The sequence below is a fragment of the Panthera uncia genome, chromosome C2, assembly GCF_023721935.1.
Source record: "Panthera uncia isolate 11264 chromosome C2, Puncia_PCG_1.0, whole genome shotgun sequence".
NCBI classification, from domain to species: Eukaryota; Metazoa; Chordata; class Mammalia; order Carnivora; family Felidae; genus Panthera; species Panthera uncia.
In genome coordinates this window covers 92,779,646-92,806,625 of record NC_064810.1, presented here as the reverse complement: position 1 = coordinate 92,806,625, position 26,980 = coordinate 92,779,646, and the positions used below count along the sequence as shown (strand labels likewise).

General features: G+C 43.4%; 1 protein-coding gene across 3 annotated transcripts in view; it reads right to left on the bottom strand.

The window, feature by feature from the left end:
* TNIK (TRAF2 and NCK interacting kinase) overlaps positions 1 to 26,980 on the bottom strand; it is a 393,469-nt gene that overhangs the window by 63,348 nt on the left and 303,141 nt on the right. For 2 of the 3 annotated variants that reach the window (XM_049628571.1, XM_049628572.1), the window contains exons 13-14: positions 11,571 to 11,681; positions 9,454 to 9,642 (exon numbers count right to left, since the gene is read on the bottom strand). In XM_049628571.1, the coding sequence (XP_049484528.1) occupies positions 9,454 to 9,642; positions 11,571 to 11,681 (300 nt within the window). Of the gene's footprint in view, positions 1 to 9,453; positions 9,643 to 10,653; positions 10,741 to 11,570; positions 11,682 to 26,980 lie in introns of all 3 variants that reach the window. The other variant, XM_049628573.1, reaches the window with a different exon arrangement.

Sequence of the window (26,980 nt, the reverse complement as noted above, 5' to 3'; positions counted from 1 at the left end):
GCTATTTTCTGTCACAGTAAACCCTAGCCCCCAAAACACAGAACACATAAGCCATCTGGTACCCAGTTATCTTATGCTGTTTCAGTTAACTGGGAATTTGGGACCCACTTAAGAGTTTATCTTGCACTAACTGGATATTGTCTTACTGACTGGTCGGTTGCAAAGCCATGGCGTCAGTGAGGGAGACACTGGTGGGCATTAAGATTGCTTGGGAACAGGGGTGCGTGGGTGGCTCAGTCATTTGAGCTTCCAACTTTGGCCTCACGGTTTGTGAGTTCGAGGCCAGCATCAGCATTGAACCCTGTGCTGACAGCTCAGAGCCTGGAGCCTGGTTCAGATTCTGTGTTTCCCTCTCTTTCTGCCCCTCCCCCGCTCACACTCTGTCTCTCTCTCTCTCTCTCTCTCTCTAAAAAACAATAAACATTAAAAAAAAAAAGATTGCTTGGGAACAGCAGAAAACTGCTTTCTCATGGGACAGGAAGGGAAGACCACTAATGGTGCATTTCCTCACATGCCCTTCTGATAAAGCAAGAGGGTGTTTCAAGCGCTCCCTTAATGAGCTGGACTGTCTTCAGACTTCCTGTATTGTTTCTGTCTTTTAGGATCCTTCCCTTTCACTTGTCTCCCTGCTCCCTAAAATATGTCTTTCCATTTCCATCCAGAACTTCACTGCCTTACTCTCCACCCTCCTCCCTGTTTGTCCACGTGTGGCATTCATTCTTGCTTCTCCCCTTCTTCTCTCCCCGCCTCCAACCCTTTTGCTTCTGTGGCCGCTTCATTTCCCTTTCTTGCTGAGTCTCTCCCAACCCAAAGCAGGTAACTAATCAGAACTGTTTCATAGGAAAGGCTCACAGTCCCAGGGAATGCCCTTTTTACAGGTAAGATTCCCCTCGGTACATGTCTGCAGCAGACTGTCACAGAGGATATTTCCGAATGGAAATTTAGATAAACAAGATGTTGGGGCAGCTGGTGGCTCAGTTGGTTAAGTGTCTGATTCTTGGTTTCAGCACAGCTCACGATCTCACAGTTTCATGAGTTCGTGTGGGGCTCTGCGCTGACAGCACAGAGCCTGCTTGGGAGTCTCATCCTCTCCCTCTTTCTCTGTCCTTCCTCCGCTTGTTGCTGTCTCTGTCTCTCTCAAAATAAACAATCTTAAAAACAAAAAAGATAAACAAGATGTTAAGAACTTTGACGACTTTAAGAGGTCCAGGACTTTTCTTTCAGATCCATCTTATCCTGTCCTTTATTTCTTTAGGGTCAATTTGACAGCTGTATTTTCCAAATCTCCGGGGCAGTGCATCCACCCTGATGACTCTTCAGTGTGAGCATTAACTCTCTTCTGCTGACTCACTGATGAGTGTTCCAAGTGTCTGTCACAGAACCCACATGCAGGTCAAGATATATTTGCATGGAGCTCCTTATTCATTTCACTGCCTGATTTGAAATTAAAATTTTTTCACAAGAGCTATTCTTCCCCTTCCTTCTTATATCATTAGGAATCTTTCTAGAGGCAGACTCAGTCTCATATACTGAATAAGTCTTTTTTTTTAAACTGTCATATTAATTGCAAACATTTTAACATAAGAAGATACGCTGCAGAACAGAAGACCATCCCCCACCTCTACTTAGGGATAACTTAACATGTCCTCTCCCACCATGGCTGTGCAGGGTACATACAACTGGCATCCAGCTGACTTTGTTTTTCAATTCCATGTCCCAAGAGCTTTACCACATACCAAACAATGTTAGCTATAAAAAGCCAGACGTATAAACCAGAACATGTATACTTTGTGTATGCGTGCGTACAAAGCATTGCACCAGCAATAATTATTTGGCTACTGCACTGAGCAAAAGAAAAGAATAAAGCCAGTTTTGAGCTGAGGTCATAAAGAAGACAAAGTCCCATGAAGACAGTGGTAGATAAACTAAGAGGAAGGCATTCAATGTATTGCTTTTCTAAGTACTAGACTCCTTGAAAAAGAAAGTGACTATTCCAGGCCACTGAAATTGGTCAAATATTAGCCATCTTCTTATTTCCACGGAAGATCATTAATAGATAAATCACGTGTACAAGCATCCCTCACCGTCCAAACTCCCCCAGTCTAAGCAGGTCATTGCAGTCTGAGCTCAGGAACCCAAGAGATTCAGATGCATTTTCAGAGAAATACCTGGCTATCCAATCGATAGCCACCTGTTACCCAACAGTCAGGAACCAAATATATTCAGAGAGTGGGGAATACTTGCCATTATTTTTATTTTTTAACTATAAAATTCATTCCTTGTTAAACACACACTTAGAGACAGCACATTAAAAACAGCAATTGAAAAAGTCTGCCTTGAGGGGATGGAGATGAAAAAGACTCCATCTTGAGCAAAGAAACCATTTTTGAGATAAAGAATTTTTTTGGCCAACAGCCTGCAGCAAGCTTCCAGTAAAGGAGGTATTCTCACCACAGGCCATATGGGCCATAGAGTTGCCATGGGAAATGAACAGGGCAGAAAGTGAGGTGCTGATTTTCATAGGAAGTTAATGGGTTTGATTGGTCGTGTATAAATATTACTAATGTACTTCTAGCAAAATCTGGTTTACACACTAAATCCTACCATTCGTATGTGTCAGGTTGTACCATTCTAGAATATATGGCATAATTAATTTATGGTTATATTTTGCAAATTATTTCAGGATGATTCAAAATCTGGTGAAATTTCTTGGGTTGGAACTTGTCCAACGAAATTTGAAAATCTATGAGAAAGGTGTAACAATGAGCCATCTGGCTATATACTTTGTCTCAAGAGAACCTTGTCCCAAAGTTTTTAGGAAGATAATGTTGCCCACTGCTTTTGCACCAAAGGAACAACATGAATATTGGAGCAAAGATATCAAATCAAACATCCTAATATCAGACAAAGGAGAAGTTGGGTAGCGTACTTGGGTGCAGGCCCCTCCTGATCATTTTGATACTGGGCAAAGGGCTGTCTCCTGATTCACTACATCTTACTTTCACTAATCGAAAAGGAGATAGATATGTGAATGAGACAAATAAAGAAGGTGTTTTTTTTCCAAACAGAATAAGGATATTTGTGATTAAACAATGGGGACAATGGAGATATATTTCGATCTGCCTTGCATGATATCAAAAATCTATTAGCTGAGCCTCTGCTCCAAGGAGATGTAAAATGTCAGAAGTACCACCAAAAAAGAATGCTCTAGTAGCAACAGATATAGAAGGTCAAGGTGCCGGACCATGACAACAAAAGATATCCGTTACAAAGGATTTCATACTTGTAGGGATTATCAATGAATATAGAAAACAAGATTAGGAGAGGCTGATCAGTTTTAGTATAAATGCAATTTGTTTCTTATTAAAAGGACTGTTTGAGCATCAAAACTAAATTTGGGGAGGTTCAGATCATCTCTGCAGAGATGCTGTACTATACTGGGTGGCTCAGTCAGTTAAGCGTCCAGCTTAGGTCAGGATCTCACAGTTCATGAGTTTGAGCCCCGAGTCGAGCTCCACGGTGACAGTGTGGAGCCTGTTTGAGATCCTCTCCCTCCCTCACTCCCTCTCTCTCTGCTGCTCCCCTGCTCGTGCTCTCTCTCTCTCTGAAAATAAATAAACTTAAATAAAAGAGAAATGCTATGCTATGTTTTATAGCATTATAGGGAGAAATAAAACCATAATTATAGTCTCAGAAATAAAACTCTGCTCCAGGCAGCACTGTGTTGTCCATTGGGTTCAATGGGAGTGATGTCTAAGGCCTCTGAGATGCATAAAGGCTATACGAGCACAGAAGACCTGAAAATAAATTTGTTGATTGTAGGATTTCAAAAAATTTATCAAAATAAATAAAAATATGTTTAAGCATGTATAAAAGGAAATATATCGATGTCAATTGTTGAAGCGTTTTGTACGTTGACAACAATTCATAGCTTACAGTGTCTCACTTAGCAATAATGAATGATACCTGCCGAGAGAAAAATTTCAAAACAAAATTATAGAAGTAATCTTTTAGATGTTGACAGCAAAAATATATTTACTATGTCACATGGGTGCATTTTTATAATATTTTATATGATGCAGCTTCTGTGGGGTCTATGGAGGCCTAGAAGGTCTTACTTAGAAGCTTATACATGGTGAATTGAACATAATCATACGGGAATTCCTTTTTTTCAAACTGAACAAAACAGTTTGATGTTTTTGTCTTTACTGGAAATGTTGGAGAAAGAAGTCAACAAATAACTTTTAAGTTTAGATACCCTGGCCCTGTATTCACTGGTCCCATAAAGAGTTGAGTCATATTGCCCTTTGGCAAAAACCACAGGAGCAAGATGGTTACTGAGCGAGACTGGGGATAGCCCTTCTCTGAGGCCCCTCTGAGGATAGGGGAGACTCTCATTCATATGAAATGTTTAAAATGCGGTCTCATCTGAAGACAAGAGCCGGGACTACTCTTCCACTATCTACTCTTAACCAGTGACTCCAAAGAAAAGTATAGGTCTCCATGGGGATGGAGCGTTTAAGTTAAAAATAATAAGGCAAATATTATAAGCTGAGAGGGAATGAAGAAGTGTGCATGTATCACTGGGGAGAAGGAGGGTGGAGGAGATGGGGACGCATGTGGGCTGCCCGTGTGAAGTACACACCGGAAACAACAGAGGCAAACACTTACTCCTTGTGGGTGACAGTGACCTTGGAAACAAAGTATGACTGTGTTGAATGCTATCTTTCATTTGTATCTGCATAGTGTTTATGGTTTCAATGGCACATTCATACACACAATGGCCCAGGGGCCTTCCCGAAGGCAGGAAGTGCAGATGGGGAAATTGCACCCCAGGAAAGCTCCAAGGTTTGTTCCATGTCACCCAGCCAGGAGGTGGAAGAACTTGAACTTGACCTCCTTATGCCAAATCTTAAGAGAGAGAAGCAGAAACTGAGGAAAGAAGGGAGCAGAGCTATAAACTCTCTAAATGGTCATTTGAAACCTCATATATAAAATAACATACAAAAAGGAAAAAAAGAAAACCCACATCACTACTGAGTAGGGAAAACCAAGTAGAGGAGTTCTCATATAGAGGATTTCAGAGTCCAATGGGCCGATGAAATATAAAGGGATATCTTGGTCCATTGTTTGCCAAATAAAACCATGGCCAGATGACTGGAATGCATCACAGAGTAAGAACATGATGTAGTATTGAAAAAAATTAAAATACAATTTCATACAGCATTCATGTAGAGACAGCATTCTGTCACTTTTGTGTGTTGATGAAAATTTGAAGAAAAAGTTGGGGAGGGGCACACACAGTTACTGCCAGGCCCAATCACATGCCAGTTTAAGGAAAGGAATCTGCTCCATTGTTTAAACAAAAAAAAAAGGTATTATAAGAAAATAAATCTCTATCTTTCAAAAAGTGGAAATGAGAAAGAAAAAGACCTTCAAATTTTGCTGACATTGAACAGAATATCATACTGATGTTTTTACAGAACAAATCTGATTTCCATCCCAATCCAGAAATGGCAGAGAATTTGAAAGGAGTAAAAATGTCCTCACCCCTCCTTTCAATAGAGACATAAATGTTCCTCCCTGGCTGAAATCTGAAAATCACAGTCAATGTAACAATCAGAACAGATCAAATACTCAGTGAAAGGAGAGAGGGAAGGGGCATCTGGGTGGTTCAGTCGGTTAAATGTCCGACTTTGGCTCAGGTCATAATCTCACGGTCTGTGAGTTCGAGCCCCGCATCGGGTTCTGTGCTGACAGCTCAGAGCCTGGAGCCTGCTTCGAATTTTTTGTCTCCCTCTCTCTCTCTCTCTGCCCTTCCCCTGCTCACACTCTCTCTCGCTCTCTCAAAAATAAGTAAACATTAAAAAAATTTAAGGAGAGAGGGAAGAGCTCAACAAGATTTGCAAATGACCGAGTATTTTTATTTTTCTTATTACACCCAACAGATTAATGAGAAGGCTAATGAGAAATGCAATGATGACTTACGTTTTACAAAATGAAGCAAAAAAATCACAGAGGGTGAGGCATTATAACATTACACTAGCTAATGAAGAACTGTTGATTTGAAAAAAGGAAGAGAAAGAAGGGATGAAAAAGTAACCAAAGAAGGAAAAACCATTCTGGTGAGGAGGTATAGACATGGGTTAGAAAACCAGTACTGGCATAAGTTACAGAGGCCGCCAGGGGAATAGACAGCTGGGGGTGTCTTCAAGGGCACAGGGGCAAAAAAGCCCTAGCCCCTGCATCACAGGGGACCGTGGCAAGGATAATTCCAATTTTATACCCTGGTAGAGGATGCATTAGAAAAAGAAAGGGTGCCTTTTATTCTAACTGCAAAGGAGAGTTTAACCTAGGTTATTTTTCTTGGTTGATAATTAAGATACTGCTAGGCTAGAAATTCCATCCATATCTAAATTTTGAAAATATTTTACTGTTCAGCTACTTTCAGCCCCATCTACGTCACTACTATAAGGAAAAAAGTCTTTAAATAATGCTCTAGAAGAGAAGTTCATGCATTGCTACGAGAAGCATTAAAAGGTCAGGAAGATAAGGATCCTCATACCCATTTTTATTCCCATTTTAAGAAGTGGGTGTTAAGAAAATGATGAAACAAACCAAAGCACACAATTATTTGTTCTTATTTGTGTACTAGTTGCTCCAATCCCAAATTCAGCACTGTCATTTATTCTGTGATCTAAATGTTTCATCTTCTTCTAAAATGTGAACACCCACTCTAAGACTTGGGAATTGTTTCATGGAATAGATTGGTTAGTTGGAAGCTGGATTATGTTAACCACACCCAGAAGTATTGGACTAAATATGAGCCCCAGAAGCATGTTCCCACATATGTCTAGAACTGCATGAAGCCCAAAGAAGAGCGCCAGCTGCCTGGAAGCCAGGGACCTTGGAAGATGTCACCCACCAGAAGTGGCTCAGATTTATGACGGGCAGGGAACCTCACATCGGGAGTGCTTGCCGACATAGCCGGGTTGTTTGCACGCCCAACTACTGTGTTTCTTTCACTGCTAGAAGTCTGGCTAGGAAGCACAAGGGAATTAGGAGGTCTAGAAAACCACCTTGATGACATCTGCAAAGATTGGCGCCCAGGAGTGTCATGGCTTCTGAAAGCTCGGGAGCTGTGAACTAGTTCTGAACAGAGAGGATGGGCCAGGAAACTCAGTGAGGAAGACAAAGAATAACTAGATAACCATGAGGTCAAAGCAGTTAAGTTCACATCGGAACGTGCTGGGCAGAGGCGGAAGGTAGGACGTGGGAACTGCTCCAAGCTTTTCCCCCTTCTCTGGTACATTTGTGCATGAGGGAGCTGCATGGGGGAAAGAAGGAATTCTGGGATGCTTCGCAAACAATCACGGTCTTCTCCAACGGGATCTGTAGGTGTCCCTCTCCTAAACTCATGCTGGGGGCTGGGAACACTGAGGACCATGTAGTCACACATCAAGGAAACATCATTTAGCGATGCAGCACTTCTTAGAGGCGTCGAGGTACTTGGAAGGATGCGTGAATTCATGCCCCTCCTGCCCCAAGGTCCACAGGAGTCTCCAAGGCCCTCCTTACTTGCAGTGATGGACAACCTAGGGTTTGTCACTTTGAAGATGTTGGGAGAGGACACACAAATGACCTTAGATCCTAACTCTTGAGTCGGACTGCATCCTTGGGAGCGAGATCGCCTGGGGGATCTCACTATGATCCTTGAGGCTTCCTGAGCCTTCAGTTGTTCTTCAAGACCAACTCTGTTAGGACAAGCTGGTCCATCTTTCTTCTGCGAGTGATGCTCCAACAGGAGTCTTGCTCTGGAATCATTAATTTCGGCAGGTGATACTGGCATTAGCTTAGTGGAGCCTAGTTTTTCAGCCTTCTGAACACCTGCCATGATCAGGAGCTGTGAGTCTGGCTTAGCTGAGGGTTTCAACTTGGCAGGACTAGAAAATGGGTTAGCAGTGGAGGAAGGTGGCACATCTCTACCAGCCGGGATGCATGTCAGCTGCTGTTGAACAGCATGGTGATTCTGCTTAGCTGGAAGGATAGGTGGGTTATTAAAGAGTCGGTGCTGGACCTGGGAGTTGGATCACAAAATTGAGTTATTGATCTAAGAGAAAGAGGCAGCTGTTACAGACATAGGTAAATACAGATCGTATTAACAGACTCTAAAAGAAAGTGATCCAAAACATTCTCTATGTGAGATCAAACGATTTTCTCTACAGGTTCAGATTTCTTTAAGTTTTAAAAGAAAAAAAAAATAATTTCTGTAAGAGTAGCACATGGTCATTATAAAAGACTTACACAATATATAAGAATACAAAAAAGTTGGAAGAAAAATCCCTGCAGCGTCTACTTCCCTTAAACAATCATCATTAACATTAGGGCAATATCATTTCAAGCATATTTTTTACATATATGAAAGAGAATAAGAAAACGAAAAGACAGAAATATTTTTAGAAAAGGAGGATCTTATGTAAGAAATCCAGTTCTGGTGAGACTGTGGTCTAGATAACTTGAAAAAGCTCTGGCTATAAATACCTGAAGATACTAGAACAAAATATGAAGTGACATAAACACCATGCTCATAAGAAACTACAGGAAATCACTGGGAGCCACAAGCAATGACAGAACCGAAAGCCAGAGTGTTATGTGTGTGAGATGACACAGTGACTCCTGGGAGGGATGTTGATCCTGGCTGGAGTTATTATTTTGTTTCTTTGCTTTACCCATTTAGTTGTCACCTCCCCCCCACCCCCCACCCCCACCACGCAAATAGTTTTTAATTAGATTTTTAAAATAGCTCATCACAGAGCCAAGTTCCTGAAAATCCATCCTTAGTTGGGTAGTTGAGCAAATGAAGAACCATTGCCCTGGAAGTATTTGCAAAAGCAATACAAATGACCTCTGATCCTACAAGGGACGACCACAACCACAGGTCTGAGACCAACGGTGTGTCCATTTGTACCATAACAGAGCAAAGGAAGGTTAGCAACGATGCTGATGATAACTTTGAGGGTCTAGGTATGGACAAGAAATGATTCTACCTAAAATTCCTTAAATCTTTATTAAATCATATTCTTTCATGGGAAAGTCACTTAATTCCTCGTGCCACAAACTCATTTGGACTTCTGTGAGAAAAATGGTTTTTCTACTTCCTGTTGTTGATCACAAAAATCCCCTGTATCCGAGAAGATTAAAAAACAAATACAAAACACGCCAAAACCCCAAAAAACGGCCTGGAAAACAAAAAACCACTAATGGATTAAGGTGTCTTGCCAATTCTCTACAGAAATAATATTATGGCCCTTTCAGAAGCAAAGCATGCATTTCTCGTGATGAATTGTTTTCCAACTGTATAGAGCTAGTTCAATTCTCTACTTCTACTGGATGAACTCACTGTAGCCAATAGCCTGGTCAATAGGACATGGTGACACTTGCTAACGTACTTACCTCCTTGGCCCATGCTGGTTTCTCACTAGGACTCATCCCTTCTTTGTAATGGTACAGTGGCTTCTTCTCCACAGGCCTCTGCTCCTGCCGCTGGTGCTGGAGAGACACCAAGTAGTCTCTCTCTTGCTTCAGCTGTCTCTGTAGTCTTTCTGCTTGTCTCTGTTCTTCCAATTGTTTGCGCTTATATTCCTATCCAGATCAGAAAAGAGGAGCGAAGAAAAGGCCAAATCACCATATGGAAACCATCGGCCAGCACTGGAAAAGCATGCAATGGAGCCGGAAGAGATGGTAACAAGGGGCCTTAATGCTAACAGGGAGGCGCCACAGAGGTAGGCCACAGCCAGGGGTTAGCACTTAGTGAAAACACTATTGCTTTCATGGAAATCCCTACAGAACACCACCCATTGCAAAGTGACTTGCCCCTGAAATGTGACCAAGAAAGTGGCAATAATGAGGACATTTGGATGGTCAGCACACAACCCCTATAAGGAGTCATCCACTTCCTGATTTAGTAATTAAACCATTCAAACATGTCCAATTAAGTACAAAACTAAATAAGCAGTTACAGATAATTGCTTAAATCATCTTCTGTTTAACAAAACTTGGACCAACAAAGGCCATTAGCAAGCGTATGCACAGGCTAAAAAATATCACAGTGCCGCTGAATAAGAAGTTCAGTTAAAAAATATATATCAAGAAGCTCATTTGGAGAGCAGTGCAATAATAATAAAAAAGTACTTCAAGTGGAAGCCGTGTGAGCAGGGAACACAAAATGTTCCCATCATAAGGGTAAAACTAATAGTCTGCAAATGAAATATGACTGCAGAGCTGAGTGGGCTCTTACAGAAGAGGTGCATTTTGCTGTGATTGTATTCCAGCATGTTGCAAATGACCTTAAAAATTACTCTGCAATAAACACAGTGGCTCTCAAAAACAGTCTGAACTTGTAATAAGACAGGATTCATGCTAAAGTTTTACAAAGAGGCAGAGTTAATAAGGAACACATAACATGTGTCTCAAATGTATGAAGACGGCAAACTAGATCAGGAGATGTATTAAGTTTCCATGAGACTTTCTGAGGTCCACGAGGCTTGGAGGATCCCCTCTTGTGGACTGGCATGTTAGGGGGACACACACAGGGACACACGCACACACATGGTGAACACAGAGCGGGTTGCTGGCCCTTGGCTTTCCCATTACCAGAAGTAGAGCTTGTTCATGCAGTAGCTGCTGTTGCAAGATCTCTAACTGTCTCTGCTCCTCCTCTAACTGTCGCCTGATGTACTCCTGGAGAGGTAGGCAGCAGAGAATTCAGAGGAACACAAAGAGAGAAAGAGAGAGAGAAAGAACCGGTAATTTCAAAGGTGACAAGAGCTGCCGAGTAAAGTGTGGAAGGAAGGAGTGAAAAAAATACCCAGACGCCTCCTCACCAAACAGGAAAAGTACCGAAGCCAAAGCATTTCAATGCAGTCAAAAGCACAAGCCCTCTACCTACAGCAGCCGACAGAGATCGCTCAGTGCTTTGTCCTTACGATTTGGTTTTAATCGGCTACATCTTAAAGCTTTTCATTACAGGTTCCCTCTTTATGGGCTACCCGGAATGAACAATGCTATAAAGTTCAAAGGCAACTGTGCAAGCAGCAGGAATAAAATAATTGTTGAATGCCATCGTGCACAGTCTTTGTAACGGAACCATCCCGCAGAGTGCCACCTTGCTGCTGTCAGAATGCGATTCTAACAAAGAGAGAGGGCCCTGCATCCATGGCTCCGTCATGGAGATGGGAGATTGCAGGAGTGGAAAAGCCCTTCTAAAGCAATGAAAGATGTGGCTCGTTCATTACGCCGTGGCGCTACCTTCAAAGAACATACCCAGGGCTGGGAGAACCCTAAGATCAAGGTATGTCAGGGGACTCTGGCCTGGGTAGGAAGCGAGGCTCAATGAGTGGGCATTGCCAAGGCTGTGCATTTGACTTCTTGAATAGGTGAGAAGAGCGGCTCGAGAAAGAGTAAAAACCTGCTTAAACTGAGCAGTCCTAAGAGAAGGTGACCCACACCCCAGGGACGGCGGGCGCCGGAGCTCACACAGGGGCCATCTGCGGGCTCCGTCCCCGCTGTACCTGCTCGTGCTCCGCGCGCCGCCTCTCCTCCTCCCGGCGCATCTGCTCCTCGTAGTGCCGGCGCTGCTCTCTCTCTTGCTGCTTCCGCAGCTCCTTCTCTCGCCGTTGTTGCTGTGGGGCCACAAGCGGACAACCATGAAGGAAAGGGGCCTGGTGCTGAGCCGTCGGGACAGCAGCAGCGAGGGCTGCAGAGCCGCAGACGTGCCCTCTTCTCCAGAGATGCCTACGTGCCCAAAGGCTCTTTCTGTCCCGTGCTATTGGGGGACTCGCTGGCAAGGATGGGCTGATAGCAATTCAGTGTCACGCCCAACACCCTGTCGTTTCCGATGCAAGTACTCTCCAGATTTTAGTCCTCCCAAGAAGTTCCTGTTAAGTGCATTCTCCCTATTGGCTAATGATGGTTTTCAAACCAGGGGTAGGAAACATCAATGCAAAGTAAGTTACTCATTACATATCATCAAACTGTTTAGGAGATTCTGTAGGTTTTAAGGGGCACCTGGGTGGCTCAGTTGGTTGAGCTTCCCACTCTTGATTTCGGCTGAGGTCATGATCTCACAGTTTGTGAGATTGAACCCCACATTGGAACCTGTGCTGACAGTGTGGAGGCTGTTTGGGATTCTCTCTCTCTCTCTCTCTCTCTCTCTCTCTCTCTCTCTGCCTCTCCCCAGCTCCCTCTCTCTAAATAAACTTAAAAACACATTTGTAACGCTCATGTCATTCAATTCTTTTGACACCACGTAGAGCAGTTATTTCGTAGATAAAAGAAAGCAAAATCCAAAGAAATAAAGTGACATATTCAAGGCCATACAGTAATTAATGGCTGAGAGTACAACAAAATTCATTGATTCTGACCCTGTCCATTACCCTCTCCGATACATCATGCTGCCTTTATTTATTTTCTGAAGAATTCACTTGTAAGTGTCAATTTCAATGTCTTACTCAAGTAAGACCTTTAAATTCATCATCATCTCATACAATCACCATGCCTCTGAATATGGACAGTGTGGTAAACATCTTTCATGCTTTATCATATCTAATCTTCACAAAAATCTGCTGAGGTAGGTATTATTATCACCCCCATTTTATATGAGAAAACCGAAGCTCAGAGACATTAAGCAATTTTGAAGGTCATCCTCACGTTCAAGGTCATGCCCAGTAAGTGGTGGAGTTTGATTTCAAAGCCAGGCAATATGACTCCACAGCCTGAACTCAATCACTGCAGAAGATGAGGAGGCAACAGGGGGTGACAGAAAGATGACAGACGCATCCAGCTCTTCATTACACTCTCAGAAAAGGAGAACATCTTAGGAACAGTTACAGGAACCAGCGTTTGCCAATGGGACAGTATCGTTCCCTAATCCCTGGAGCATCTGGAATGTGTAGGGGCATGTGGGAGTTTTTCTGGTTGTCTCTATGACCAGAGGACATGACTGGCGCTTAGCATGAAGTGTCAGGGATGCTAAAACTCCTGCAATGTACAGGACAGTCACACATTACAAAGTATTTTCCTATACCACATGCTATCTGTGCTCCTTTTGAGAAATGCTGTAGCCCTTGGTATTGGATCTCTGTACTGGCATTGGGAGTTCTTCTTCCTCAAATATGGAACCAGTTTGAGGGAACCGATTGGAGGGGGGCGTCCAATTCTCTTTTAACATTTTTTTTCCTCTTTTAACATTCTTAACAACACGTCACTGCCTGGCTGAGAAAATATGAGGTATCGAAAACAGAATGGATTGTGACTATATCACACTGACAAGCTAGCTTTATACAACCAGGGAAAGAGCCTTCTAATACAAAAGCTCTCTGTCACAGCCACAGCACACCCAAGCAGACATTCAGACCTCCAAAGAAGCCCACAAATGAGGAGGCCTTCCTAATGTGGCCTCCTCCTGCAATCCGTTGAAACTGCTGTCTTCCAATGACCTCTGAGGTTTGCAGATAAGCTACATTTTTTGAGACTCAACATCTGTCACTTCCAGATCAACAATTATCTGTCCTCCTCAGATTGTAGGTGATAGAGAGCCATTGGAGGACTTCCTGCAGTCAAATGCCATAACCAAACTTGCATTTTCAAGGGGCTTCCTAACAGTCATGGGAGGAAGCATAACTAGGAGCTGAAATACAGTGCTAGGCCATTCTGTGGGTACAGACAGAAAATAACAGGGCACCGATGAGTTAAGCAAAGGCAATTGGAGAGTCCATGTTCATAATCACTGCTGAGAATGGAGACGCAGCCAAAAGGAAGACAGACTAAAAGCTATCCAGGTTTCCGACTCTTCTAACAGGACTGGAGTGGATGCCAAGTTAGAAGTAGAAATTAGAATTAGGCCAAAACAGAATAGGCAGGATTTGGGGACTATGGGGCTTGTGAGGGTGAGTGGAGTTCCTGGCCAAGGAGCAGAGCAGATGGTTTGAAACAGAGAGGAAAGGTAGGTTTAGGGAAAGGAACGAGGGGTGTGTTGGGGGATAGGGATGAGTCAAGCTCCAGACATGTAATTATTTGTTTTGCAGAAAAATAATACAGGAAGATGCGAGTAGAAAACATCATCATAGGAACTGACTGAATAATTTGGATTACAGACCCAAAACAGAGATCTTTCCAACACTCAACCCAAGTGAACCAATGCCAACACAGAGGATAAAATAATTATGTGTACAGATCTGGCTCCTGGCAGGAACTAGCCCTAATTTAGCTAACATTTCAAGATTTTTACTCCCACCATCGGTCTCTTTCTTGACAAAAAAAAATAATCGAGGCTTTTGAAGATTTAGCTGATTTTTATGTGAAGGATTTGTACATTTTCAACCCCTTCGCCAGGAATCAATACTGTTTTATAATTACATGCCACTCAGGTCCTTGTGTGAGGTGTACAAAGTATTGATTGCAACTCAAGAGGGTCTGGGCTTCCCAAGTACTCTGTAGTTTCTGAGAAAGACACTCAGAAGTGACTAATAATTAATAATGATCTCATTCAGATCAGCTGCCGCTAACGCATGGAGGCATCTGCCAGGGCTTTGGTTCCCGTGGCGAGGTTGGAAAAATAAATCATTCCCCAACCTTCTGAGGGCACCTTGCCAATTTCCAGCTGCTGTGTTCCAACGTCAATGCCTTTCCCGGAAAAATCTTTGCTTTCTTTCCTCCTGGGCATGGAGCTGTTTTTGGGTACATACCAAAACATGTCACAGAAAGACCAAGTCCCCGACCTCAAGCAGATACCTCTACAAAACCCTGACTCTTATTAGAAGCAGCTCCTTGAGGGAAGGCTTATGCTTGATTCCCTCTGGACCCACAGCCTCTTATGTGGGGCTAGGCAAGTGGCAGGTACACAGAAGATTCTTTGAACGGAACCAAGTAAGAAAGATGGGACAAAGAAGACAACACAATATCTTAAATTCCTTGGGGCATCATCTGTCTCATTAATCCTTAGAGTTTGTATCACATTGTGTGTTAAATTATGTTTATCTGAGTATGTCTTACCTACTCTACAATCTAAGATGAAAGCTATTTGTGGGCAGGGTCTCTGTTCCACTCCACTTTTTATCTCCTACTAAATCCCATATTGGGCCCGATACCATTGATATCTGTTGCAATGAATACTGTAAACTGGGTACCAAGAGAAGAGGAGAAAGCCTGGTGGAGCCTCAAACCACTCCTCCAGCCTTCTATGTCATTCTCAGACCAGAATGTTCTTTTATGTTGAGCATAGACAAGACCTGAGAATGTTTATCTAAACAGAGAGCCACCAACAACTAGCACTGGCATGGTACCTATTTGCCATCTTAAAGAAAGGCAGGAAATTAAAATAAGGGAATAAGAGTCTATGCATCTCTAAGTTGCCTTTTTAAAAATTGTCTTTTATTTATTTATTTATTTGTTTGTTTGTTTATTTATTAATTTTTAAATTCAAGTTAGTTAACATATAGTGTAACAATAGCTTCAGGAGGAGAATTTAGTGATTCATCACTTACATATAATACCCAGTACTCGTCCCAACAAGTGCCTTCCTTAATGCCCGTCACCCATTTAGCTCATCCCCCCACCCATCCACAGCAACCCTCAGCTTGTTTTCTGTATTTAAGAGTCTCTTATGGTTTGCATCCTTCTCTCCTTTTATCTTATTTTTGCTTCCCTTCCCCTGTGTTCATCAGTTGTGTTTCTTAAATTCTACATATGAGTGATATCATATGATATTTGTCCTTCTCTGCCTGACTTATATACTCTACACATCCATGTTGTTGCAGATGAAAAGATGCTCACCATCGCTGATCATCAGGGAAATACAAATCAAAACCGCAATAAGCATTTCTAAATTTCATTCAAACTATGCATAAAGATGACAGTGGTCCTGCTGTCAAAAAGGAATGGCTTAAACCAACTACCCTAACACTTTTGGCCGACATCCTACCTTTACTGAACTGCCTAGAAGCATGTTTTCATCCACATTTTCTTCACAAATCGTATCACTTAAAATTAGACATTCTGTGGGGTCTTACAAGTGTCTTAATTTTTTTCCCCTGGGTGGGGGATGATTGATAATATCCACTCTGAAAATTTCTGAGGCTAAAATCAATATTGCCCTGCTCTATGGAGTAGGTCATGGGGGTCTTGTTGCCCCACAGTCTTCTATGGATGTTCTCAAAGAATAATTTTGTTTTGGGCAGCTTTGGTTCTCCCCTTGGGTGTTCCCCTCAGGTCACCTCCAGGTGGAGGCTGTGTGGCTGTACTTCAAGTATGTGAACTAGTTAGTTTATTTTAATGAAATAATCTTGTTTCCTTGCTCAGGGAACCCTCAAAGGTTATACATTTATTCCAGACTGATTTTGCAGAATTTTGGCTCCTCAAATTCTTGCAAGAGAATATCACCTTAACTCTTACATGTTCGATTCCTATCGAAGTTGTAACAAATAATCCTCATGGCTGACTGTCACCAAAGTTCTGGTGTTGATCTTTCTTTCGTTTCTTTAAATGTTCCTTTTAGATTAAGTTTAACCAGCAGAAACGTGTTACCTCCACCAGGGTGCTCTGGCTCTTGTAGAAGTGACTTTTTGATGAGCTGTCAGGCCATAAACTGCATTTTATTTTATTTTTATTTTTTTAAATGTTTATTTATCATATTTGAGAGAGGGAGACAGAGTGAGAGTTGGGGAGTGACACAGAGAGAAGGAGACACAGAATCTAAAGCAGACTCCAGGCTCTGAGCTGTCAGCACAGAGCCTGATGCGGGGCTTGAACTCACCAACCGTGAGATCGTGACCTGAGCCGAAGCCTGATGCCCTACCGACTGAGCCACCCATGTGCCCTCTATTTTAATTTTTTTTTTAAGTTTATTTATTTATTTTGAGAGAGAGTGAGCATGTTAGCGGGGGAGGGCAGAAAGAGAGACAGGGAGAGAGAGAGCCCCAAGCAGGCTTTGTGCTGTCAGCGTGTGGCTTGATTCCACAAACCATGAGATTATGACCTGAGTTGAAACCAAGAGTGGGATACTTAACAGACAGAGCCACCCAGGCTCCCCATAACTTGCAGTTAAAGTGTCATCAGAACAGCTGAAAAAAGCTAACCACTGTGTTTATGCTAGGAATATCACCTCACACATCATTCACGGCACTACTCCAACCACTACTAGGCAAGGGTAGAGGTTCCAAGTTATCTCAGAAAGCTTACCTGAGTAACAAGTTTACTCTGATCTGATGGACAACATGAATCTCAAACCACTTGTTTGCCTCTCTTCTTAGTTGCTAGGGTCAGACTCTCAGAGTCGGACTGGTGGCCCCCTCAGTCACCTGCACCTGGCATTCTGTGAACTGACCCCACCCTGGCTTTGTCTTGTTTTTTCTCTTCTGCTTTAAAGTCCCTTCTGCTTAATTTTCTCATTTATTTTATTCTTAGTTGCTATATTAATCTTTGTAAGCCACCTTTCATCCTTTCTTTTGGAGCAAAGAAGAATCATAAAGAAGGGTATATACAAACAAACGAGGAACAGATCTTGGATCTCCAGGGATTTTGAAACTTCAAAGCTTCCCTTGGAAAGATCAAAATGAGATAAACAAGAAGTTGTAGACTTGTAATTTGGTTCTTTGCTTATGAGGATGGCATGTGTGTTGATGACCCCTGAGCAAGTGGTTAAAGTTGTTTTTACAACATGGCAGTCAGTTTGCTCTGATCCTGCCACAACCTCTCAATGAAGAGCTGTTGAGGCAAGCAATGGTAACACACACGCTGGCTGGGACCGAAAGGGTAACAACACAGTCTCCTTTCTAATCTAAAAGATCTTACCTTGCACCAGAGCAAACATGGCTAAATAAAGCCCACCCACCATTCAAGGATATGGAATCTTTTAGGAAAAAAAGGACAGGATTACAATCTGTATGTATGGCATCATTTTTACCTAAAAAAGTACTGTATTGTAGATTATTGTAATCAGAGCCTCACATTAGCTCTCTCAGGTAAGTGAGGCAAATGTCGTTTTCTTTATTTTCCTTTTCAGACTCTCAGGAAGGTTCATTACCTTGTCACTGGCCACGTGGTAAGTTCAGGGAAAATCATGAAATGAATACAGGTCATCATATTGGGCACTGTCTGTAGGCGTCAAGTGTTTGCTTGGTTGGGTGCTCGGCGTGTTTCAACTCATTTGGTTCCACAGCGTGACTACAGACTTTATTATTATTATTCCTAAATGACAGATAAGCAAATTGAGGCACAGCAAAGTAAACTGTTCCATGTCACACAGCTGGGAAATGGCAGAGCTTGGAATCAAGCCCAGGTCAGTCTGACTCCATGCTCTTTCCATGAGTTCATCTGACCCCATGCCCAGCTTCTGTTACCTGGAAGAGTATTCCAGCAACTGGAGATGTAGTGGGATGTACAGTTTAGAGTGTGCAGGGAGGGATGGAGCAAAAGATACCTCATCTGTCCTACCACCAGCAGCACTTTCTTCAATATCCTTCAGAATTTCCAGATAGGAAACATGGCTGCTTTTTTCTACTTATTGAATGTTCAGATTGAAATTGAATCTTGTTCTCATGACATTCTGGTAGATTTGGGGCTCTGGGTCTATCTTTTATATACATTACATTTCCCAGTGGAAAGACTCAGAGGTAACACCTACATTTGGGAATTAATATCCCATAGCTGTAGTGACGTGTCACTGGAGGATGAGGGGGTAGGCAAGAAAGGCCACAGGGCTTGGGGAAAGAACACTGGATCAGAAATAGTAAGACTAGATTCTGGTGTTGCTCTGCCACCAAAGCAAACATTTAGACCACAGTCTCAAGAAATATTTGTTTAACAAATGAGTGAACGCTATATGACCTTGAATAAGTCACCTTAACTCAACCTTGAACATGGGAGCAGATTAGGTGATCTCACAGGTTTGTGCATCTGACTCTAAGCAAGGATGTGCTGCATTGCTAAGCAATCTACTAACAATTCAGAATGAGAAGTGAAACAGAGTAGAATTCTGATTTGCTCTTGGACAGCTCCACTTGCTTTCAACCTGGGTGACCTCCTGGAAGAGGTGAGAGGGGACCCCACTGAGCGTGGAAGACCCGAGCCAGCCTCCAGAAACAGGCCAGCAGCTGGCACGGGATCAAGTCAGGCTCTGTGGCAAGTACCTTCAACCATCTCCTCGACAAAGAAGCTCTCTGTTCAAAGACACTTGGAATGAAAGGACCCAGTGTGGTCTTTTGAAACCACTGCACATGGGGCGCCTGGGTGGCGCAGTCGGTTAAGCGTCCGGCTTCAGCCAGGTCACGATCTCGCGGTCCGTGAGTTCGAGCCCCGCGTCAGGCTCTGGGCTGATGGCTCGGAGCCTGGAGCCTATTTCCGATTCTGTGTCTCCCTCTCTCTCTGCCCCTCCCCCGTTCATGCTCTGTCTCTCTCTGTCCCAAAAATAAATAAAAAACGTTGAAAAAAAAAAAAATTTGAAACCACTGCACAGCCCCCTCACTTAAATAGAACTGTTCTGTACAAGCCTTACAGCATCTGTATCGTGAGGAGAGGTGTTCAAGCATTTGGGCATTCTATTCACCCATTTTAACTTTTGCTAAAATTTCGGTTTTGGAAAGACCAACCACTTGCAGCGCAAGGGCATGATACCTTGCAACTATCACCAGGATTCTGAACAAACACCATGTAGTGCCTTCTATGATGCCAGGCAGCGTCCCAAGCCCTTCACTCATACGGACTCGTTAGTCATCACCACTGCCCTGTGGGACATGTTCTGCTGTCACCATCCCCATCTGACCGATGAGGAAACTGTGGCAAACAAAGGTCAAGATCCTGCCCAAGTTCACCTGCTAAGTGCAAAGCCAGGACTATACTCAATGTCTGGCTCTTGCCATGCTCCCTCTAAGGATTCAAAAGAAGCTGGCCGAGACATCTACACATATGAAGTGAAAGATGCTGTCTTATGCTTTTACAAGTGGCCATTTCCCCTTCTTTTTATCCTCCCTTCCTTACCCATCTTTTCCTCACAGAATACAGAGAACCAATGCGAAAGCTAGACCAGCCAGATAGGCCACGTTCTTTTCTTTTTACACTTACTTCATACTACTAAAGTTAAACCATCCAACCTACCCATTCAGAGCTTTCCCGGAAGATTAACTTCCTAAGTGAAGCTCTTCCTTTGGGTTCCCAGGCCGACTTTTGATCGGTAGGCAGTCCTACGGCTAAGCACCATCTGAGTACCTATGTGCTAAGCAGATCTTCACGCGCGTAGCCCAAGGAATGAAAGTTTGAAACAAAGCTGCGAGAAGGCTTAATGACAAATTCTGGTCCTGCCTCTTCTACGGGTGCTATTCAGCATGGTCATGCTCCTTATTATCTCCAAGCTGCAGTTTTCCCCTGGGGGGAAGGGCCACCGGGGTTTTCCTGGGTATCATATAGAGAAGCCAGAATGACATCCTGAGGACCTATGAATCTGTAGGTTAGTGTAAAAGTCAAGTGCAGTTGTGACTCCAAATTCCTTCTGCCATCCTTTGGAAGACTTAAATGAGACTCTCAGATGGGAGACTGGTATCCTATGAAAACAAGCTCATTATGGCCCAGTTTATTAACACAGTGCCTACAGAGAGGGCCACTCCAGCACATCTGGGATAGTACAGAAGATGCTAAATTGCATCTTACATGGAAAGGCTGCAGGAACCAGTGACAGTGGGAGAAGGAGATTATCATTGTCACAGACATTTCTGGGTCTGGAGGGGAAGGTCATTTAGTTTTCTTTGGCATCACTTGTATTAATGCAGGAATATCACAAGGACTTGAATCAATAACAGGATGAATTTTTTAACATTAGGAGCCGCTCAGAAATAGGACATCCTTCCTGAAGCCTCTAAACATAAGCAGAGATCATATGTTAAACAGGTTAAATGACTGAGGCATCTTATCAAAGGGATTCTTCAAGAGAAGGATTGGCTGAGATCACTTTCAAGGTCCCTTATGTTTTCCAGCCTCTATGATTCCACAAAACTGCTCACTGAAGAACACAAAAGGGAAATGACAACAATCCAATCTAAAAGTCATGCTGAAATTATATTGTCTGGGCAACTATTGCCGTAAAAGTTCTATGGCTAGGGACCACTAAGAATACTGATTGTACAATACGGAGATGCAGGCCAGATGTAATAAAAGAGGTTCCACAAAGAGCCCAGATACTGGAAGGCAGTCTGTAATGCCCATTCCATGCTGTCACTGAAAAGCCATCCCTGCCATCCACCTAAGGTGCCCTAGGTACATTGATGGTCAGGAACTGGCTAATGCAGGCTTTTTTCCAGCATGAAATGCTGTAAGTGTAAAATACTGGCATATGGGGGCCCCTGGGTGTCTCAGTCAGTGAAGCATCTGACTTCAGCTCAGGTCATGATCTCATGGTTTGTGAGTTTGAGGCCCGCATCGGCCTCTGTGCTGAGAGTGTGGAGCCTGCCCAGGATCCTCTCTCTCCTCCCTCTCTCTATGCCCCTCCCCAACTTGCCCTTGCTCTCTCTGTCTCTGTCTCAAAATAAATACACTTTAAAAAATAATAAAAAAATAAAATAACATACTAGCATATCTTTCCATTCCTTGGAAATGTAAAAAGGGGTCTGAAAAATAGGATTGCAAATATTAGTAACACTTTAAGCTGCCATTCAGGAATTTCAGCCCAACTGCTTTGCCCTATTGGCAAACCCCTCCCATCACAGTGTCCAAGGGCCCAAGCAGAATGGGAGGTAAGTCAGAACAAGGAGCCCTTCTGGGATCCACCGAGAGGCAGTGTTCCATACGGCCGTGCCGACCACATGGCCTCCTGAAGCACCGGTGTGACTTACACAGGCGTGCGACCACAGACCACCGTCAGAGACCTGTGGGCAGGCCCCACCTAGGACAATGGGCACCCAGTTTGCCTGCCTGGCTCCCAGCTGATTCATAATCTCTGTTCAGCTATTGCAATAAAAGAACAAAAGCCCAACTAGAAAGCATTCAGTCTTCGTGCTGATGCTAAGGACATTCAGGGATAAAGGGCTGCTTTGCTTCCCAACTGAGGGCACTCGCAAGACACATTAGGATGCCTATGGTTAATGACGAAGTGAATTAAAGGCCGTTTCTCAGCAGTGCCAATGAATTAATACCCCAGGCCCTGAATGGGGGAGTTATTCTTGCTCATGGTGCTTTCTTCCGGTCGAGGGCCTGGGAGTATTGTCCGGTGGGTGGGAATGTGCACTTGTGAAAAGCCGCCCTGATTTCCCTGTCTCCCGCTTCTGTGCGCTGAGCTTGCTGGGGCCACCTTCGACTGCAAGCACCCTGAAAAGATGACTCAGGGTAGCAATGGCAAGGCAGACCATGGGAAACAAAGATTTTTCCCTCCCTCTGCAACTCTCTTCTTGAACTTCCTTAGGTACTTGCTCGGTGCCAGGTACTGTTCTAAGTGCTTTCTGTGTATTAACTCATTCAATCCTCAAAATTATCACTATCCCCTTTTATAAACAGACAACCTGAGGCAGAAAGAAGTCATGTCTCTTCCAAGATCACAAAGGCAGTAAGTGGTAGAGACAGATCCAAACCCAGGCAGTTGATTACAGTACCTTTGACTGCCTTGGTCCTACCTTCTCGGTGAAAGGGTTCACTCCTAAGGTACAGTGTCCTTGATGCCCAGAAGCTTACTATTGAGACACAACAAGATCTCTATCTTAGGGGTTTGTTTTAGGTACTGGTAGGACATAAAATTTGATGTAGCCATTTGGTGGCAATGATGGGATCATAATTACACAGTGTTGGAAATGACAGCAAGAAATACTGATAAGAGAATATATCGAAAAGCAGAATTTCTCCAGGGGAAGGTTCCCGGAGGCTTGGCTGGTAAGAGACTTCTCTAGGTGGCAGTTCATCCTACTAAATGAGGTACATCCAGAAGGACAGAGAATGGGCTGCCTCCCTGTGCCGGCAAGGCCAGGACTGTTGGCTAAGTCATCAGCAGACAGATGTGCCAGCAAGAGACAATGAGAGCTGTGCTCTCAGAAAGGGATGGAAAAGTCCATGGGTTACAGTAAATAGAGAAGGTGCCTTAGAGAATTCAGGAAGGCAGACAATGGGAAATGCTATCTATATAGAAAATCCTAACAACAATTTTGAAATCATCCATTGCAAAATAACAATAAAACCGTTGCCAAAAATGTCAATCACTCTTGTGTCAGGATTGTGTCAAGCCTTCTGTACACGATTCCCTTTACTTCTCACAACAGTCCTGCAAAGTAAATAGTATATTTTTTAAGTTTATTTATTTTGAGAGAGAGAGAGAGAGAGCATGTACACTCATATGACGGGGGAAGTACAGAGAGAAAGGACAGAGAGAGAGGATTCCAAGCAGGCTCCACACTGTTGGCACAGAGCCAGATGGAAGGCTCGAAATCATGACCTGAGCGGAGATCAAGAGTTAGATCAGCTTAAGGACTAAGCTACCCAGGTGCCCTAGTAAATGGTATTTTGATTGTGTATATACAGAAGCTGAGGTTCAGAGAGGGTAAGTAATTTACTCAAGACCACATAGCTTGAATTACACCTTTATTTCTATAGCTTCAAAGCTGGTATAGTTTGCCTCTGTACTAAGCTATCCAGTCATTTAAAAACTATTGACATTTTTTTCTCCTAATGACATAAATGAATTCCTACTAGTATAACACATACTCTTCTCAAGACATGAATAAAAGCTTACCTGTTGGTACATTTATTTTAATAAATTCAAGAGGATTTTACTACTGTACATAAAAGCATTTAAACTTTTGGAAATTACACCTCTGACTTCAGCCAAAGGCACCCACTCCAATAATAATAACTAATATTTATTGAGTGCTGCTGTAAGTGTTAGTCACATTCTAAGCTTTTCCAGGAACTAACTCATTGAATCCTCATGACAGCCCTGGAAGGTAATCCTACTATTCTTTCTAGTTTTACAAATGGGGAAACTGAGGCACAGTTAAGTTAAAAACTTGTACTTAATAAGGAAGGTAACTGTTAGACAAAATGCTGCTATCAACAGAATCTCCCCCAAGTGCTCTGTTGCCCGTGGGGATTTTCAGAGCTTTATTGTGATGTCCTGCACATACTGGCTCTTAAAGATGTGTGCAGCTCCCCCTGGCCCCTGCCCCTTTGCTTTGGTTTAAGAACATCTGGGAGAAACGACATAGGTTCCAAAGAATAACCTCACATACCAGGGGCTTCTCTGGGCTCAGGCTGCAGCTGCTACAGCTTCTCTGAGACTAGCCTGCTTGCCCTGAAGGAAAGCAGATGATAAGGGAGAACGCGAGCAAAAGCTGAGCACAAATGGGGGCGCCTGGGTGGCTCAGTCGGTTAAGCGTCCAACTCTTGATTTCGGCTCAGGTCATGATCTCACGGTTCTTGAGTTTGAGCCCCACATTGGACTTCACAGTGTGGAGCCTGCCTGGGATTCTCTCTCTCCCTCTCTCTTTCTCTTTCTGCCTCCTCCTCCTCCTTGCACTCTCTCTTTCTCTCTCTCTCTCTCTCTCTCAAAAATAAATAAATAAACATTAAAAAAAGCTGGCCACAAATGGATGAACACAAAATTGTTTAGAGTTCTCTAAGCAGAAGCACGAGGTGGGGCTCATTAGCTATATTTAAACTACACTGGACAGGCCCTTCAAAAGAGAGATCTGTCCAGCTTTGGGCAGTTGACAAAGTTCTTTCACGTCCGTCTTCCTGGTTAATTCCCAACATGACTTAGGTAGGGGACAAGCTTGGTTAGGGACCTCTGTGAGAGCCCAGGAATGGGAGCCAGGGTGGGGAGACTCAAAGGGTGGTCAGGGTGTGCAGGAGGCACATGGCAGCTCTCAGACCCAAACTGATGTCTTCGCACCCCAAATTCAGATCCCACTTGCTGAGCAGATTGCTTCCCTTTCTCTCAAACAGGAAATGAATGCACTTATCTTACTCGACCTCTGGGCGGCATTCTGCACAGCAGGCCCCTTTAACTTGTTCATTGCACTCGAATACTCGATTTTCTTTGCAATAACATCAAATTCTACGGGTGTTCCTTCTACATCTCTATCAGTCTTTGCTGGCTTCTCCTCTCTTGCTCGATGTTCTCAGAGTTCAGGCCCACACCCTCCTCTCTTCTTGATGTATACTTCCAGTACCATAAGTCGTGATGCCCCCTTTTCCCCATCCCACCCTCTCTTCTCTGGCTGGCTCTGTATAATCCAACTGCCTGCTTGGCATCACCACTGGCCACCTCACAGACATCTTCAATTCACCACATCGCAAGCTCATCTTATCCTCTTGGTCCCAAACCCGGTCCTCCAGCCAGATGCTCCAGTCCACACTGGGAACCATCTATGACACCTACTCAGGCACCACATTTACAGATGCAGTCTGCATGTTCTACAGCCCGCATCTCTTTCCAGTGTGTCCCCTTTCCTCAATCCCCCTTCCACCGCCACTCACAGAAACACCACTCTCTCTGACCTGGACCAACTTGGCTCTCTCGTCCACTCTTCCCTCCTCCAATCACTCAACCTTGCAGCAGCCACAGTTTCCTTTTAAAAATGCCGATCTGATTGAATTCCCTTGGTTAACACATGTCAATGGTTTCCCACTATTTTCAGGGTAAAACTTAAAAATCCTTAACTGGGCCTGGGAAGCTGTCTAGATGAGTGTGCCTTGGCCTACCTGCCTGGCATCTCTGCGTGCCCCTCCCACCCGAGTCTTTCAGCTGGAATCCCCAGCAGGCCTCCCAGCCAGGCTGGGCTGCTGTCTCCACCCCACACCTCTCTGGTTGATTACTTAGCTGCCCTTCCTCTCCACCACAGCAGTCTGACAATGATAATGAGTGGTTATTTAGGTGACTATCTGCCCCATGCCTGTTTCCCTCAGAGATCTGGTGAGCACCAGGGCAGACTGTATTCCTGGGGTCCAGCATAGCAGAGGTGTGAATTCATGAAATTTGTTGAATGACTGCCCGTCGGAATAGGAAACATGTTTTAATTCTACCATACCCAGTTGAGCCTAACGTCTTCGAAAGCCCAGCCACTGACATTAAAAAGTTAGAGGCTTATAGGGAATTCACCTGTCAAGACTGTTAGGCTCTCATTTTTTATATCAGCGCTCCACTCTTACTGGCCAATAAGATACTAGTGGTACTTCTTAAAAAATGTTTTTTCAGGCAATAGAACCAAAGCAGTATAACATCTTTCAGCTAGGACTGGTTGTTTCTATAACTGGCTGATGTTATGATGGTCTTGAAGGGCACTAAATAAGACGTAGGTGACTTGAAAGACTTAATGCAATTCTCTGAAGAATGAAACTTACCACCATTGAGCAATTTGGTGCCCGTGGGGTCAATCTGATTATTCTTGTGACTTAAAGATATTCTTCTCCAAACGAAGGCACAGAATGCTCTCAGCGAGTTGGAAAAAAAAATGATAAATCACTAAAACCATTCCAAAACCCTTGGGCACAGTTAAGTATCATCACAAATCTGGCCAAGGTTAGTCTGAAAAGATGACCATAGTAAGTGCTGTAGCACTTTAAGGTCATGATTCTTGGCCCCTAACTCTGTGATGGAGAATAAAACAAGAGGGATTTTGTGTAGGCCAAGTGATAGAAAGAAATTTTTATTGAACTAAGTAAAAATAAAGGAGGTCTTCTATGTACTTTTCTCACTATTGATGGATTCATTCACCTTAGCTAGGTTCAATCAATTTCCTGGAAATTAGTTATACATTGTGCTTTATCACTGGTCAAAAGCTGAAAGTCTTATACCCAACCTATCATTGGTCCAAAGTCACGTCCTTTTCATGAGGCTGATAAATGACTACATTCAGTGTACAAAGTCCTTCTAAGAATATGCAGATACTGATATAGAACCTATTCAAATCCACATGGTTACCCATAAATAGCAAAGGACACACAGGGCTTCCTTGGA